At 40.1% G+C, this 16,073-nt stretch overlaps 3 protein-coding genes across 4 annotated transcripts in view; 1 reads left to right on the top strand and 2 right to left on the bottom strand.

Annotated features, from left to right (window-relative positions):
• Nos (Nitric oxide synthase) overlaps nucleotides 1–4,985 on the bottom strand; it is a 10,050-nt gene extending 5,065 nt beyond the window's left edge. The window contains exons 1-8 of the mRNA XM_011299000.1: nucleotides 4,576–4,985; nucleotides 4,263–4,399; nucleotides 3,955–4,209; nucleotides 3,731–3,872; nucleotides 2,497–2,648; nucleotides 1,589–1,763; nucleotides 612–713; nucleotides 217–509 (exon numbers count right to left, since the gene is read on the bottom strand). Coding sequence (XP_011297302.1) covers nucleotides 217–509; nucleotides 612–713; nucleotides 1,589–1,763; nucleotides 2,497–2,648; nucleotides 3,731–3,872; nucleotides 3,955–4,209; nucleotides 4,263–4,399; nucleotides 4,576–4,680 — 1,361 coding nt within the window. The 5' untranslated portion in view covers nucleotides 4,681–4,985. The remainder of the gene's footprint in view (nucleotides 1–216; nucleotides 510–611; nucleotides 714–1,588; nucleotides 1,764–2,496; nucleotides 2,649–3,730; nucleotides 3,873–3,954; nucleotides 4,210–4,262; nucleotides 4,400–4,575) is intronic.
• Nucleotides 4,986–6,227: 1,242 nt separating this feature from the next.
• Nucleotides 6,228–8,854, bottom strand: Gk1 (Glycerol kinase 1). Of its 2 annotated transcripts, none has more exons than XM_011298999.1 (5): nucleotides 8,766–8,854; nucleotides 8,316–8,471; nucleotides 7,917–8,175; nucleotides 7,617–7,840; nucleotides 6,228–7,546 (listed from the first exon to the last, which is right to left on the bottom strand). In XM_011298999.1, exons 2-5 carry the CDS (start codon nucleotides 8,385–8,387, stop codon nucleotides 6,557–6,559), a joined length of 1,545 nt encoding a protein of 514 aa, XP_011297301.1. In that variant the 5' UTR covers nucleotides 8,388–8,471; nucleotides 8,766–8,854; the 3' UTR covers nucleotides 6,228–6,556. The 2 variants fall into 2 exon arrangements, with proteins under 2 accessions (XP_011297301.1, XP_011297300.1); XM_011298998.1 differs by lacking the exon at nucleotides 8,766–8,854 and adding an exon at nucleotides 8,543–8,715.
• Nucleotides 8,855–9,954: 1,100 nt separating this feature from the next.
• Dp1 (satellite-binding protein 1 Dp1) lies at nucleotides 9,955–15,947 on the top strand. Its single transcript, XM_011298997.1, has 4 exons — nucleotides 9,955–10,039; nucleotides 10,196–10,263; nucleotides 11,873–15,403; nucleotides 15,679–15,947. Exons 3-4 carry the CDS (start codon nucleotides 11,921–11,923, stop codon nucleotides 15,919–15,921), a joined length of 3,726 nt encoding a protein of 1,241 aa, XP_011297299.1. The 5' UTR covers nucleotides 9,955–10,039; nucleotides 10,196–10,263; nucleotides 11,873–11,920; the 3' UTR covers nucleotides 15,922–15,947.
• The last annotated feature ends 126 nt before the right edge of the window (nucleotides 15,948–16,073 follow it).

The following is a 16,073-nucleotide window of genomic DNA, read 5'->3' as shown; positions in this document are numbered from 1 at the left end:
CACGAGCTGAAAGCGAATAGTCTAATCCCACATGCCAAAACCAACTTTCTGCACGAGTCGCGAACTAGTACATTCCGCAACAAGTGCGGAAAAGTGATTTTTGGCGTACGAGAGGTTTGTCGCACGAGCTGAAAGCGAGAGAAAATAGTGCATAAAGTTTGCATAAGATTGTGTAAAGTATTTTTAGCGGTTTGATGTGTTGTTGTCGTTTCTAACCGAGCGATTTGTTTGAAATGGAATTTTCTTCTCGGTTTTTTGGACGTCGACTTCTTGTCGCGACCCTTTTTCCACACGTGGGTCTTCCACGCTGGGTCCTGGGCATCGTACGACGGCTTCAGGTGATAAAGCGCCATTTCCTGGTGAAAGACAGGAGTCGCCGACCCGGAGAGTGGAGGAACGATCCACAGCCAATCAGCTGGGCATCCTTTACGCAGCCTCATCTCATTTTCGTAATGCTTCATGAAGGATTCCGATGCCGTGTGGTGATCCACGATTGTTACATTCTTTATCTGGGATACAAAATTTTTTTATACCCGTCGCTAATCAATTCTCTCCCTTCACTGGGAATTCCATTATTCGTGTCGCTATCAGTGAAACGTGAGGAAAATTACCTGAAAGCTGTACAAGACAGCAACATTTGCTTCTATCATGGCTTTATCTTTCCACAGAGTTATTGGTGTTCGTGTGTCCAGACCCATGTTGATGGCTATTGTCTGAACAAAAAATTCAAATCTTTTATTTAAATAATCGTACGGGAATTTCCAACAAGGAAAACAAATTATTTTCGAGTCAACATGATGGAAATCTCTTAGATTCACACAATCTTTACGAAGAGAAAATTTCATATCTGAGAAAATTCATAAATAATTGATTGATTGATTGATTGATTGATTGATCGCCCGTAAGATTTCAAAAATACTTTTTAAGTTCTCAATAGTCACAAAAAAATTAATAAAGTAGAATTAAATACTTCATTTACCTATTTCGATTATCTATAACTGTCATTAAGAGTAAATTTATTTGTTGTTATTATGGATTTATTAAACAACAGTGAATTAGCGCGAATTTGTCTAAAGATTAAATCAATCAAATAGTTACTTATTTGAAAAATATTTTTGATTTTTTAAAATCTAATTTAATAAAAACAATAATTTTTGCGCACTAACAAATGGGTCTACTACATTTTCCTCAATTTCATTCCTAATTTCGTTTAATTATGTTATTAATTGATAAATTAATTCAGTTTCAGGGAAATCATCCACATGATATTTTCGTCAAATACTTTTTTTGTAAAAAATATTTTGTCGCGCACAGATCGGAAAATATATAGTATAATGCATGGGAACAAAATGTAAAGTCCCGAGATGATATCCTGACTGAGAAAAAAATTTCTTTTCCCAGTTACATGTTCATCCCACCAGCAAATCTGGTAATGACTATATAAATATTTCCGTAGGATTCACTAATATTGAATGTTTTCTTGTGGTTAATAAATATTCTTGGCAAAAAAAATGTTTTTTTCTCAGTGCATAAAATTATAAATAATAAAAACTTTAATAAAATGAATTTATCCTTCAACAGTATTTACCTCAAGTAGATTGTAACGTGTGACATCGCAGAGATCGCGGGCCCCAATTTCGGTGCTCATGTACCAGCCATTGAAAGGAGTAGCCGTGAACTCCAGTCCTCCGCAATCAAAAACCATGGAAGACACCGCGGGAACAGCGAACCATTTCAATTGCATTTCCTCGAACCATTCGTATCTACATGGTTCAAAATGAAGGTAAATATATAGTTGAGGTCCACCAAAAAACGAAGATCATTGAAATATTAATTTCTTCGACGAAAAATCCATTCTTATCCTCTCAGTTACCAAGAACAAGACGAAAGAAGAGAGTGAGAAACAGCAAGGAGGGAAATACATCGAAAAATAGTCCTGAGGTAAACTCTGTTTTTCCTGAAATTCCTTAAACCCCCCCTGTCCTCTGGTGTCGCTGTTGACGCGACGAGTGAGTGATATTAAATTCAATATTTTGAATAGCTACAGAAGGGTAGCGACGGATAAGTCACTCGTTGTGTTCGTTCAGCGATGGTAGATGGTCGGGAGAGATGAATTCAGAGTTTTAGTGAAGTGCTCAGGACTATTTGATAAATCCATCTTTCTGTGTGTCCATTGTCTATAAATGTGCTAACATGTGGTGTCTTTGGGGCCGACACACCGCCACGTCCTCGCCGTGGCCCTGGATAACGCAGAGAGCGGTGTATTAAATGTCATATCTCCTATACTAATTGTTTCCGGATAAAAAGGTGACCAAATCCTTAATTAGGTGACGGAAACCCAACCAATCAAATATAAAACATCCAGAATGGTTTGGTGGACCTGAACTAGACATTTACCTCTGTAATTATTCCTCGAAAATGAAACGCACGACTGATTCAATTTTTCTTTTTTTGGAGTACTTGAAGAGGAAAATTAATTGTTCAGTGGATACTTACGTCGGGTGCTTCAAAGGAACTTCGAGGACGAGTTCTGCGGGAATGTCAAAATAATCGGGATCGTGGCCGTTCGCTGAAAGAACCAGTGGTAGAACATCAAATCTCGTGCGAATACCTGAGCGCGGGCCCCTCCAACCGAGTTTGAAGCACAACTAGAAATAATTGGTACATTAATTACCTTAAACATTACATACATTACATACATTAAACACGGACAGAAAAGTTAAATTAATTAATAAAAATCACCCGAAAAAGCACGTGAAATTTACAAAATCTCATCTAAAAATTCTTCAACATAATAATTCTTGAGGTGCCTGTTAGATTCGACAACTATTTTCTATCATTTGGCGAAAATTCCAGATTTTTCGCTCATATTTTTATAAAAATTCACCTCAAGCCATTCTCGCTTGCGGATCATCTGAAATGTTCCCTAATTTTTCTTGAATATTCCTCTCCACGAACATTATATTAGAAAAAAAACATATTCCCAGTATCTCTTAAAATTCTTCGAATCAGCAATTGCATTTTATTATACTAATTATCTGTTCCTATTGATTCATCTACTTCCCCTCCTTTGAAAATAATTTCATATAATTGTTTTAGTATCGCATTAGATTTGCTACTCCTGTCTATTCCACTTCATCTTGCCTTCAATTTAATAAACTTGTATTTAATTAATACCTCCACGGCCTCAATACATCAAATCGCAGATAGATTAATAAAAATATATTTACTAAAGTGCATCCACAAGGAAAATATGTGATAGACTGGGGAGGCTGGAGAAGGCACCGAGAGAGGTGGTAACGTGATAGAAGAGTAAAAGGGCGAGAGAAGGCTGAGCTATGAAGAGAGAGGAAGGAAACGAACAAGTGTCAACCTTAAATTTGCGAAAGCTAAAAAAGTGGACGGCTAAGACACAAAATTTTATCAATATCAAAACCGTCAAACATTAATATTAATGTTATGAGGAGCGAAAAAATGGCCGGTGACGATGTAAAACAGAGAAAAACTTGTACAACTTTTAAACATCAAAGACAAATAAATAATAATAATAAATTAATAAAAATATTTATTAAAGTACCAGAGGTGATGGATAAAAAAAAATTATAAATCCTGAGCCAAGCGAAAGGCTAAAGAAGAATTGATACACGATTCGTATTTTAGTTTTCCTGTTCATTCATCAATTAATCAGAACAAAATGCAGGAATGAAGAATGTGAAAGTATTAAACTCACATCGGTAAATTCTGCATTGGCAGGATCACCAAGAATACTGCCATCCTTATTTTTATACCCTGCATAACCGATTAGCTGAGAATTCCATACGCGGTAGTCATGCTTGCCATCAGTGCGTTGTGGAAAAATGGTGATGGCAGACCTTGAGATAAGTAAACCCATCATTTCCATTCAATATTTTCTTTTCCTCGATCAATTAAAAATAATAAGCGTATGCAGCGCACCTTATGTTTCCTTTATTAGTGCCGTACTTGATGTGATTGCATATCGCCTCAAACATTCCACTCGTTGTCGTCACGTATCGACAATCAAAAACCTGGAGTTTCGACCACTGAATTCTGCCGATGCAACGCGCCGCATTTCTCCAGGCTAATTTAGCACCGAAAACTAATTCTGTTTCGCTTAACTGATAAGTGCCGGTTGTCAGCACTTCTTTTTGGACGCTCTCCCATCGCAAGTGATGAGCTTCGCTGTTTAGTCTGAATTCAATTAATTAAAATACCGAATTAATTGGAAAATCATACATAATTACCTTCGAATCGATGTGAAGTATTGCTCGAGGAAGTCCTTCGCGTGAACCAGGAGTTCCTCTTTTTTCCGGGGCTCAGGCCCGTGGAAAGGAAGTGTCATGATACTTCCAAGACAGACTTGTCCGGAGCAAAGAGTTTTCTGAAATTATAAACATTCCTTTTAATTACCCAATCGAGAATAAAAATTGAAGAATTAATTAATCCTCGCGACTTCGTACAACTCGTGATTAATTATTCAGGACAAAAGGGGGTGGAGGGTGTGTTATCACTCCACGAAAAATTAAAACGCGAAATTTGAGAAATCGATTGAATTACCTCTGTTCCTCGCGGATGAAGGGAATCGAATGCTTCAGTCTTGTAGATTAAATTCCGCAATTTCGTAGGTTTTTTTTGGCAACCGGTGGTCTCTTGATCCTTCATGACTCCTGGGATCGGTCAAAACAATAACTCGGTGGAAAAAAAAAAACTCGGTGGTACTCTGGCTCAGGCTCGAGACCAACTGCGGGTCTTTGGCACTGCGTAGTGAAGCTCAACGCAGTGGATTCGTTATCCCACATGCGCTCACAGCATCTCACCATTGATTTCATCCCCGTGGAGCCGCGATTATGCACAACTGTCGCGTTCTCCTTTTTTTTCGAGAACAACTCAGGTAAATGTAACCGAGAGCACGATAATTAAGGGAAAGTCCCTTTTGCTTTATCGTTTTCAGATAATTCTGACATTAGCTTGTCTTGTGTTCCTCGTAATGAGTTTTGTTTGTTGTACCATTGTACTTCCATTACGAAAAATAATATTTACGCATCTCTTCAATTTCTCCCTTTTGACGAATTTCCTGCCGTCAAGGGAATTACGACCCCAATATTTTATCGATCACATCCTATTTTTTTTTTTGGAGCTTCCTGCAAAAAAAGTGATAGAAAAACTTTGCGAATTTGCTAGACAATTCTATCGGATTTCTATTGAATTTTGTATGAGTTCTTCAATAATTGAGATGCGTTGATAGAATTCGATTTTTCTATCGGAATTTGTTGAATTTCTATTTGAAATACTGCAGGAAAAAAATTAAATCTGGTGTTTTTCACTCTATATTTGTATTCAATAGTGACGAACGTTTTTATTGACAATAATTCTGAGAAGTATGGGCTATAATATTTATGTTTTTTTTTATCTAAACAGACTTGAATGAATAAGACCTTATATGATGACGAAACTTCAGAGTGCAGAGTGGATGCTCGTGAACAAGAAAAAGAAAAATTTAATTGTCAATTGAAGATTAAAGGACGCCGATAATTTCTTTGATTGTGAGAAATTTATGAATTTTAATTTGGCATCAAGAGCGACAAATATAGAAATGAAAAGTTTGCAGATGAATGTCCAGTCAGGTCTATTAACAACATGATAATATTTAATAACTGTTTTCCAAACAATATTTTCACTTCAAGGAATGTGTGAAAGGTACGAATTTTTCTTTATACAGTCAATTAAAAGCAACCAATAACCAATCAAAAGCACATAATAACAAAAAAAAACAATGATTGAAGAAATATTTCCATTAGAGAAATAGAAAATTTTTCTATTTTACTTTTCACACCACCAAGTTTCTGTTGAATATCCATACTACTCTTGCCTCCGCGCAGGGTATGAAGGCCCGAGGAGAGTATAGCCATACACTTTTTGGCTTGGGACAATTTTGCCTAATGGAGGTCGGTAGCTGGAGTAGCTGCGAGAGCTGAGGCTGCCCACCTCGGGTCTAGGGTGTTGAATCCCTTCGTTCCTTAAATTAGTTGCTCTAAGGATTTGGCGACAATAAGATGTGCCTTTCGAGCGACTAAATAACAAAATTTATTTTGAATCAATTTTTCGTAGTTATGTCCCTTTAAATTATTCTATTCCCAATAAAAGTATTGAGATATTTTGCAAAAATCTCTCAGCAAAATAAGTTGACTAGAAAAATTGACTCGTCATTGTACGAAGCAGGCGATTTATTGCCGTGACAAGTGCCAATTAACTTTACACCGTGAAAATTCAGAATTACCTCTCTAATTGTAGTAATGAGTTAGTAATCTGAAGATTGGAAGTTCAAACCCACATTCTATCCCAACATGAGACGTCGATACAGAACAGCAGAGAATCCCTTATAAAAATAAAGCTCATGATCACTGTTCATTATTATAATAAAAAAATCAATTTAATTTGACAAAATCACATACCAAAAGCCTAAACCGAAAACAACAATAAAAACAGTAAGTACTCAATAGAATATAACAAATTAATTTTAAAAATCACTAAATTAAATCTAATCGAGACTTGAAGAGAGATCCCACTTCATGGACCTCTCAACCGCCATCTTCCACTTGGAATACCGAAGGTCCCTCTCGTCCTCTCCAATGGCTGACGAAAACTTGGTCATCTGTGAGGGTTCGACCTCTGAAACATCAAGGAGTCCAGCCCCGATGCCAGCCAGTATGGCAGCTCCTAAGGCAGTGGACTCCACCATATGTGGCCTGAAGACATTTATCCCAGTCAAATCTGCCTGGAGTTGCATGAGAAGATCATTAACCGTCATGCCGCCATCCACGAGAAGAGCCGAGAGTTTCGTCCCAGAGTCTTTAACCATAGCCTCGAGAATGTCTCTAGTCTGAAAGCAGACAGCTTCGAGGGCTGCTCTGATGATGTGATACTGCTGCGTGTCCTCAGTGATTCCACAGATGACTCCCCTGGCGTCCTGCTGCCAATAAGGCGCATAAAGCCCTGAAAAGGCTGGAACGAAATAAACATCCCCTGAGTTCTTGACGCGCTCTGCTAGCTCCTGGGTCTCTCCGATGTTCTTGACGAGCTGCATGTTGTCCCTCAGCCAAGACAGTGCAGCCCCTGCAACAGCGACAGAACCCTCGAGTGCGTAAACCGCTGGGGATTTACCGAATTTATAGGCTACGGTGGTTATCAGTCCTTGAGTCGAATCGACTTTAACTGTTCCTGTATTGCAGAGAAGAAAGCACCCGGTGCCATACGTCGCCTTTGCCTGCCCTGGCTTCAGGCAGAGTTGACCCAGAAGAGCTCCTTGTTGGTCACCAACGCATCCTGACAGGGGTATACCCGATAAGCAGCTTGGGCTACTGATCTTCCCGTAGATCTCAGCACTTGATTTTATTTCTGGCAGCATATGCTGGGGGATATTGAAGAACTTTAGAAGCATTGGATCCCATCGCAGAGTCTCGATGTTCATTAATAGAGTGCGGGAGGCGTTCGAGACGTCTGTTATGTGCAGCTTTCCATTTGTTAGGTTCTGTAATTATTATGAAATATCATCAGAAATTCTCCTAGAGAAATTAGGAATTTTGAGGGAGTGCTCTCACCCATATTAACCAGGTATCGATAGTCCCAAACGCGCAGTTTTCAGCATCAACTGCCTGCTTGATCCTGGGGACATTATCAATAAGCCAGCGGATCTTCAAGGCGCTGAAGTATGGGGACAGTGGGAGTCCACAGATGGGCTTCAGATAGTTTTTATTTCTGGTTTTGTTCGGGATCTGATCAAGAACGTCCTCGAGAGTTGTTGTCGTCCTCATGTCGAGCCAAACTGTTTAATTTTGTTCTTGTTAACAAACCGATTTCTTAAAAGGGTTCTGGTATAATGAAAGAACAATTATTTGTACCTATGGCGTTGTGCAGGGGTTCCCCAGTCTTCTTATCCCACACAACAGTCGTTTCCCTCTGATTCGTGATCCCTACAGCTTTGATATCTGAACTGTCGATCCCTAGATCCTTCAGTTTCTCCATCACCTTCGTGATGCACTCTGTAACAGCTGCAAGGATCTCCTTCGGATCTTGTTCCACCCATCCCTCCTGAGGAAATTTCTGCTTTATCTCGATCTGGTGGGAAGTCACTACTTTCCTCTTTGCCACATCGAAGATCTAGAAGAAAAATCATTTCGTATTTAATTTCAATCGTTAATTTATTCATTCGTTAAATCTACTTTTTCTCAGAAAATTAGATTTTAACGAGGAAAAGGATAGGCTTATTTTTTATTTGCATTAATTTTTCTTTCTCTCACCAAGAATCTGGCACTGCTGGTACCTTCGTCAATGGCTCCAATGTAGAAAGGCTTCTTCTGGATGTCAGGCATTTTTTATTTACCGATTTATTATTTAATACTCGATGACAAGCTGCAGCTAATTTCTGGCACTGACCCGATGATTAACCTTTCTATCTGAAATTACGTAAGTCGTATTTATCAATTCGCTTTCTACTAAATCAAGGGTCAATTCTAGCGAGGCTAACCTCAAAGGCTCCTGTCCTCGCCCAAGAATTATTTAAAGCGGAAAAAAATCAACAATTTCCTGTTAGAGTTAAAAACCATTATTCAAAGATCATTATCAAGTGGGTGCTTATTGTCACATTGAAAAAACAATTTTCCTCATTTAGAACATCCCTAGAAACTAGGGAAAATTCCCCAGAGGCGGATTTTCCTGCTAATTTTCACAGTTCACCGGAAAAATCTTACCTTTCTCTGTGAATTCCTCTGAATTCTACGAGAATTTCCCCACGCTGCAGTCTCTACGCTCCATTTTGTGTATAAAAAAATATTATACTTTTATCTTTTATCTATATTTCACTTTTATCTAGATTTTTTAAATTATCATTTTTGCCGCTTCATCTCCATTTTCGGCAAATGGAAAATTTTCAAAAATTTCCTTTAAAAATCAACGAAGAAAAACTTTCCCGTTGAATTTTCCGACTTTCCCCTAATTCCCTCCAAAATCGTAAATTTCCCGATGAGTTTCTCTAAATTCTCTTAGATTCTCCCTGCGCTATAGTTTGCACGTTCCATTTTGACGGAAAAAAGGAAATATTTCCCTGACTTTCCCACTCCATCATTATCCCCAAATTACAAATTTTCCCTCTAAAAATTAATAACAATCCATTTCCCAGGTCACTAGAATTTCCCCGAACGATCCCCTAGAATTTCCCCGGAAAAATCAAATCCGAAACAGCCGATCATCAAAGAAAAGCCACACAAAAAGAAAAAACTTTCTCCTCGAATTTCCTTACTTCCCCTAATTCCTCCCATAATTTTCTCAGAATTTTCATCCTCTAGTTTTCACTTTCCATTCGGTGGAAGAAAAGAAAATGTCTCCCGTTCATTTTTCCCCCCATCCTCATTATCCTCAAATTAGAAATTTTCCTTCCAAAAATTAACAAAAATCCATTTCCCGACCCCTAGAATTTCTCCAGAAAAATCAAATTCCCAAAAAACCAATCATCAAACGGGCGAAGATAATTAAAAAGAAAAAACCTCCCCCTCGAATTTTCCTACTTGGTCCTAATTTTCCTTAAAATCTTAACTTTCCCTGTGAATTTATCTGAGTCCACCCAGGATTTCCCTGCACTAAAGTTTTTACATTCCGTCCCCTGAAAAAAAAGAAAATATTCCCCTCATTTTTCCCCCTATCCTAATCATCCCCAAATTACAAATTTCCCCAAAAAATTTTCCTGGAAAAATCAAATTCCAAAAAAGCCGATCACAAAAAAAAGACAAATAAAAAGAAAACACATTCCCCTCGAATTTCCCCCACTTTCCCAATTCGCCAAACCACCACTCCCCTGCAATTCCCCAGAATTTCCCCACCCTAGTGTTTTCCCCAGAATTTCCCCCAAAAAAAAACATCAAAGCCCCAAAAAACGAGCGCCGAAAAGAGAGAAAAAAAAAAGAAAAACTCTGGGGCTGCAGCAGTGGCGCTCGTCTCACTGTACTTCTCATTTCACTTTGCGTTACCGGTAAGGAAAGTCGTCTCTCCCATCTCCCGAGTCCCATCTCAGTAAAAAAAAAACTGCTAATTCAATTAACGAGCCCTCAAAACCCCTGAAATCGGCAGTACCCGGGCCGTGCCAACCCCGCCACTCGATTAAAACCTCAAAAATATTTATTTCCAGGATTCAACAGTAAGCTGGCGACGTAATAAGTGTTTCCTTATTCCACCGGACTTCTCAAATACGGTACAGTAAGTAGACAATTTCAATAATTTAAAAAAAAAATAATCCCCCGAACGACTAATTTCGCCCCGAGGTCAATCGTCGAGCCCTGGGATCGGACAATTTTCATCATTTTTGTGCCCATTTCACTCCCAGATTACGTAGACAAAAAGGTCGTGGCGATGGGAAGAGGTTACCGTTCTCGTGACGTGTCAAAGCCCCGAGAGATGTGAAGGAAGGGAAAAATTCTCCATCATTCCATATGGTTGTTATATCTGCGGCCCTCCAATCACTCCATTTCCACTCATTTTATTATTCATTTCAATAACTCCAGGTCGTACACTCATCATTCTTTTTTTTCACTGGATTTTACTCATTTTTACTATTTTCTGTCACCTCTCGGCCTTTTTTTTTTCTCACATGCGGGTGGTTATCGCTGGAAGAAGATAGTGGCATTTGGGTTGTGTGAAGTTTTTTTTTCGGGTTTATACTCTATCTCGTGGACTTTGGAGTGAAGTTTTAGAGATTAGGGTGTGTCGTCATTTCTTCGTTTTCAAGGGTTTTGGATTTACTCTCTATTTTTCATGTTGCGCTCCAAATTGCTGCCGTCTTTTATCGAAAACTGACGTTTCCTGTCATATTACCACTGAACTGATTAATTCATTCGTTAGAATTGATTTGATTTCAAACGGGTCGGAATAAATGATTTTCCCATTTTACTATTCACCAGCGAAATGGCGATGGGACATATGTCAAATTTGACAATTTTATCAAATATCGATTTATCTCAAAAACTATCGATTTTACGTGAAAATAGTAAGAGATTTTTCTTGTCGGAAATTTAATCCGCCACAAAAACGTTCTTCAACGTTTTTATCAGGAGTCGATAGTTTTTGGAATAAATCGATCATTTCGTCGGTCTTATCGTACTCCTATAATGAAAAATAATACCTGAAAAAACTGGGGCTCTGCGATACCCAGAAAAAATAAACAAATTCATTTCCCCAATAATTTCAGCTGTGACAACACTTCGGCGATTTGAGAACTCAATTTCTTCTTCAAAAGACAATTTATTCACGAGGAGAAGCGATAAAACTTGTCCCTTTTCTTTCAATTTCAATCAGATATAATTATATTAATACAATTCCCGATTTCCTCTATTTTTATTTAAATATTGGTAAAATAACGGATAAAAAATTGATTTTCGATCGTCCCTAATTCCGAAAATTCTGAATTCTCATGAATTCCCTCGACTTTCCTAAGAAAATCAGACACACAATTCATAAAATCATAAAATAAATGACAAAATCAATAGCGAAATAGTAAACGAGGATAAGTGCATTCTTTCACTCCCAGTTTTGGTCCAATATCTCGGAATTAAAGAGACATATCGAATTTAGTATCCGAACATTTTTTATAAAAAAGAATAAGAGCTACAAGAAAGGTCATAATGTAAAAATCGTTATCTTCCATTAATTTCAAGATACTGAAGAAAAACGGGTGTCTGAAAAAAATGAACTTATCCTAGTGTACCACTTCGCAACAGAAATTTGGAAAAAAGAGATTTGGAAAAAAAAGAATGGAGAAATCGTGAAAAGTGATGGGACGGAGTTGATTAAAATAAAGGATAAATTTCAGTGCTACTGTAAAGACTCGGCACGATCCAGGACACTCTCAACCTTCAGTATGCAGCAGCAGCAGTCAGCAACGGAGGAGGGAACGGCGTACGAGCCCCCCACGTACGACGAGACATTCCCAGAGCTTCCGGGCTCAGGAAGTAACTCAATAACCCCAACCCTTCCCAAAATGAATGATCGTATGCGTGTGGGTTCGTCTCACGTGACGCAGGTGTTCCACGTGCCAATGGAGGAGCGTAAATTCGACCACAGCAATAAATTTGGCGAGGGTGAATCAATGCGAACGTGTCAAGCAATAATGAAAGAGACACACACGCACATCGAGATGTCATCCTCCAAGAATCAAGTATTGACATTTGTCCTGACGGGAAAGCAGAACGAAGTGCTGGACGCCAGGAGAAGAATCCTCGCGACATTCCAGACGCAGACCAACAAGCAGATAAATATACCCAAGGAGCATCACCGCTGGATCCTGGGTAAACTGCGACAGCGTCTCAATGAGCTGGAGAAAGCAACAGCCACTAAGATAAATATACCATCCGTAGACGTTCAGAGTGACATTATCACGATAACTGGTACCAAAGAGGGAATTGAAAAAGCAGAGCACGAGATGCGAGTTATATCTGACGAGCAGTCACGCAAGGCCTTCGAGCGTGTCACTGTACCCAAGATTTATCATCCATTTATCAGAGGTGCCCACGACGAAAATCTCACCTCCATGATCTCGGAGACTGGAGCTAGAATCAACATTCCACCGCCATCAGTGCAGAATGACGAGATCACGATAGCTGGTGAGAAAGACGGTGTTAATGTCGCCAAGAGAATGATCGAGGAGATCTACAAGAATATGGAGAAGAGGTGCTCATCGGTCTCCGTTGAGGTGCCCAAGAGCCAGCATAAATACGTCATTGGCCACCGGAACAGCACTATTGCTGAGATACTCCAGCTCACTGGTGTATCCGTTGAGATGCCACCAGCAGACTCACCCACAGGGACAATCACCCTCCGGGGACCGCAGGAGAAATTGGGCCAGGCTCTTGATAAAGTCTATGAGAAAGCCAATTCTGTTAGGACTGTGACGATTGAGGCGCCTTCCTGGATTCACAAGTACATCATTGGAAGAAAAGGAGAGAATATCAACAAAATAACTCAGGATTTGCCAAAAGTTAATATCGGATTTACTGCTAATGTCGATAAAATTAAAATCGAGGGACCCCCCGAGGACGTTGAGAAGGCCAGGGAACACGTCGAGGCCCATGTCCAAGATCTCATCAATAAATTGACTTTTGTCGAGCTGAAGGTCGATCCCAGGTACTTCAAGCATATTATTGGTAAGAATGGGGCTAATGTTAATCGTCTCAAGGAGGAGAATGACGTAGTGCTCAATATCTTCGAGGCTGATGGACAGAATATGATCAGGATTGAGGGGAAGGAGTCAGGGGTGAGAGAGGCTGAGGCTCAGCTGACGGAGATGGTGAAGAAGCTGGAGAATGAGAAGGAGAAGGACGTGATCATCGATCAGAGACATTATGCTAGTATAATTGGGATGAAGGGGCTGACCATTAAGGAGATCAGGGATAAATTCAATTACGTTCAGATCACGATTCCAGGGCCTGAGGAGGGGGACATTGTGAAGATTCGTGGACCCAAGTTGGATGTGGACAGGTGCCACAAGTATCTGATGAAACTCGTGAAGAAGTTGGATGAGAATTGTCATGTGATTGAGCTTCCCATCTTCAAGCAATTGCATAGATTTGTGATTGGAAAAGGAGGTGCCAACCTGAGGAGAATAAAGGAAGAAACACAGACCAAGATCGATTTTCCTGCAGAGATTGATGACAACGACGTCATCACCATAACTGGAAAAAAGGAGAACGTAGAGCTAGCCAGGGATATGATCCAGAAGATTCAGAATGAATTATCGAATATCGTTGAGGAGGAGGTGACTATTTCCCCCAAGTACTACAACACATTGATTGGAACTGGTGGTAAATTAATTCACTCGATAATGGAGGACTGCGGGGGTGTGGCTATTAAATTTCCACCGGCTGACAGTAAGAGTGACAAGGTCACCATAAGAGGGCTCAAGGAGGACGTCGAGAAGGCGAAGCAACAACTCCTCGAGCAGATCCATGAGAAAGAGCTGTCGAGTTTCTCTGATGTTGTCAGGGCGAATCCAGTGTATCATAAATTTATTATTGGCAGACAGGGAGCGAATGTGAAGAAAATTCGAGAGTCCACTGGGGCGAGGGTGATTTTCCCTACTGATAAGGACGAGGACTCGGAGACTATCACGATTATTGGGAAGAAGGAGGCTGTGGAGAAGGCTAAGGAGAAACTAGAGACGATTATCAGGGAGATTGATAATATCGTTGAGGATGAGATGCAGATTGATCCTAAGCATCACAGGCATTTTGTTGCCAGGAGGGGAGGTGTCTTGTACAGAATTGCTGATGATTGTGGTGGAGTGCAGATATCATTTCCCAGGGCTGGGGTTGAGTCTGATCGAGTTATTCTCAAGGGTGCCAAGGAGTGCATCGAGGCTGCCAAGCAGAGGATGAAAGAAATTGTTCAGGAGTTGGAGTCAATGGTGACTGTCGAGTGTATTATTCCTCAGGTGCATCATCGCACTGTCATGGGGGCCAAGGGGTGCAAAGTCCAGACGATAACTTCAGAGTTCGATGTTCAGATAAAATTCCCCGAGAGGGAGATGCACAGGGAGGAGCAGGAGGAGCATCAGGTTAATGGTGAGGGTGGAGAGAATGGTGAAGTCAAGGAGACACCTGCTTGTGACATTATCAGGATCAGAGGACAACCCAAAAATGTTGAGAGTGCGAAGAACGCTCTTCTTGATCTTGTACCTGTTACTGTCGAGGTGCCTGTGCCCTTCGATCTTCATAGATTGATTATTGGAAAGTCTGGTAGGGATGTCAGGGTTCTTATGTCTAAGTACGATGTCCATATTATTTTGTCCTCTGCTGAAGAGAAGCTGGACTTCATTAAAATCATTGGTACACCTGTCAACGCCCAGGAGGCTAAGGAGGCCATCTTGGAAAGGGTCAATGATCTAGAGGCCAAGAAACAGGAGAGGGTCCTCAAGTCTTATGAAGTTAAGATTGAAATTGATCCGGAGTATCATCCCAAGATCATTGGACGTGGGGGAGCTGTCATCAAGAGAATCAGGACTGATCACGATGTGCAGGTTAATTTCCCCAGGAAGGGCGATCCTGATGAACACATTATCACTATTACTGGGTTTGAGAAGAATGCCCATGAGGCCAAGGATGAAATCATGAAGATTGTTAATGCATTGAATGAACTTAATAAGGAGGAGATTTTTATTGATTCTGCTGTTCACGCCAGGCTCATTGGGGCAAGGGGGAAGAATATCAAGAGGATCATGGATGAGTACAAGGTGGAGATCAAGTTCCCCAGGAGGAGGGACGAGGATCTTGATCTTGTCACTATCATTGGACCTGAGGAGAACGTCGTAGAGGCTAAGGAACATTTGCTCACACTTGCACATGAATACGTAAGTTTTTTTTATTCCTATTCCCTTTTTAATTATTGAATTATTCAGAAAATAAGAGGTCTCAGGGAAAAATGCTCAAGGACTTTTTTCTGGGCGATGAAATTTTCCAGAGAAAAGGTCTCTTGGTGTTGATTCCTAAAATCAAGGGTTTTTGAGATTAATGCGTATTTATAAAAGTGGAATTCGATTTGTCGAATTTTACAAGGTCTTTAGGGAATTTTTGTGGTGGAGAGGAGGTGAGGAGGACGTGAGTTGAAATATATTTTTTTCTTCAGCTTCAAGACCTTGAGGAGTGGCAGATGCGCCACTCGCTGACTCGCGGCAACAAACGGGAATCGGAACGTCCACGTGGCAGTGAATCAGACTCTGGTTTTGTGGTGAAGGGTGCACCCTGGGAGCAGAATCCCCCCAAGAGTGCCCCTGATACAGCCAGTGTTGCTGATTTCCCGACATTCGTTGGTCACGACTCCAATCAGGTGCCAGTCTCTGCACCTGAGGGCCCCTGGGGCAAACGTTAATCTCGATTAAGAAAGAAAAACAAAAGGTAAACTTTCCTCTAACGAAACAAAAAAAAAAATCGAATGAGAAATTGTCATTCTTGGCTCGATTTTTTCTGAAAAAACTGGAAATATATTTTCCATTTTTTTATACCTTCCCTCATCCATTGCTG

This window comes from Fopius arisanus, unplaced genomic scaffold (assembly GCF_000806365.1).
Source record: "Fopius arisanus strain USDA-PBARC FA_bdor unplaced genomic scaffold, ASM80636v1 scaffold00012, whole genome shotgun sequence".
Taxonomy (NCBI): domain Eukaryota; kingdom Metazoa; phylum Arthropoda; class Insecta; order Hymenoptera; family Braconidae; genus Fopius; species Fopius arisanus.
This window is presented reverse-complemented; position numbering and strand designations above follow the sequence as displayed.

Coding starts and splice junctions, on each gene's coding strand:
- Dp1 (XM_011298997.1), top strand. CDS start 11,921: ATGCAGCAGCAGCAGTCAGCAACGGAGGAGGGAACGGCGTACGAGCCC. Junction 15,404..15,678: donor TCACACTTGCACATGAATAC/GTAAGTTTTTTT, acceptor TTTTTTCTTCAG/CTTCAAGACCTTGAGGAGTG.
- Gk1 (XM_011298999.1), bottom strand. CDS start 8,387: ATGCCTGACATCCAGAAGAAGCCTTTCTACATTGGAGCCATTGACGAA. Junction 8,176..8,315: donor CCAGCAGTGCCAGATTCTTG/GTGAGAGAAAGA, acceptor TTTTTCTTCTAG/ATCTTCGATGTGGCAAAGAG. Junction 7,841..7,916: donor ACCCCTGCACAACGCCATAG/GTACAAATAATT, acceptor AAAATTAAACAG/TTTGGCTCGACATGAGGACG.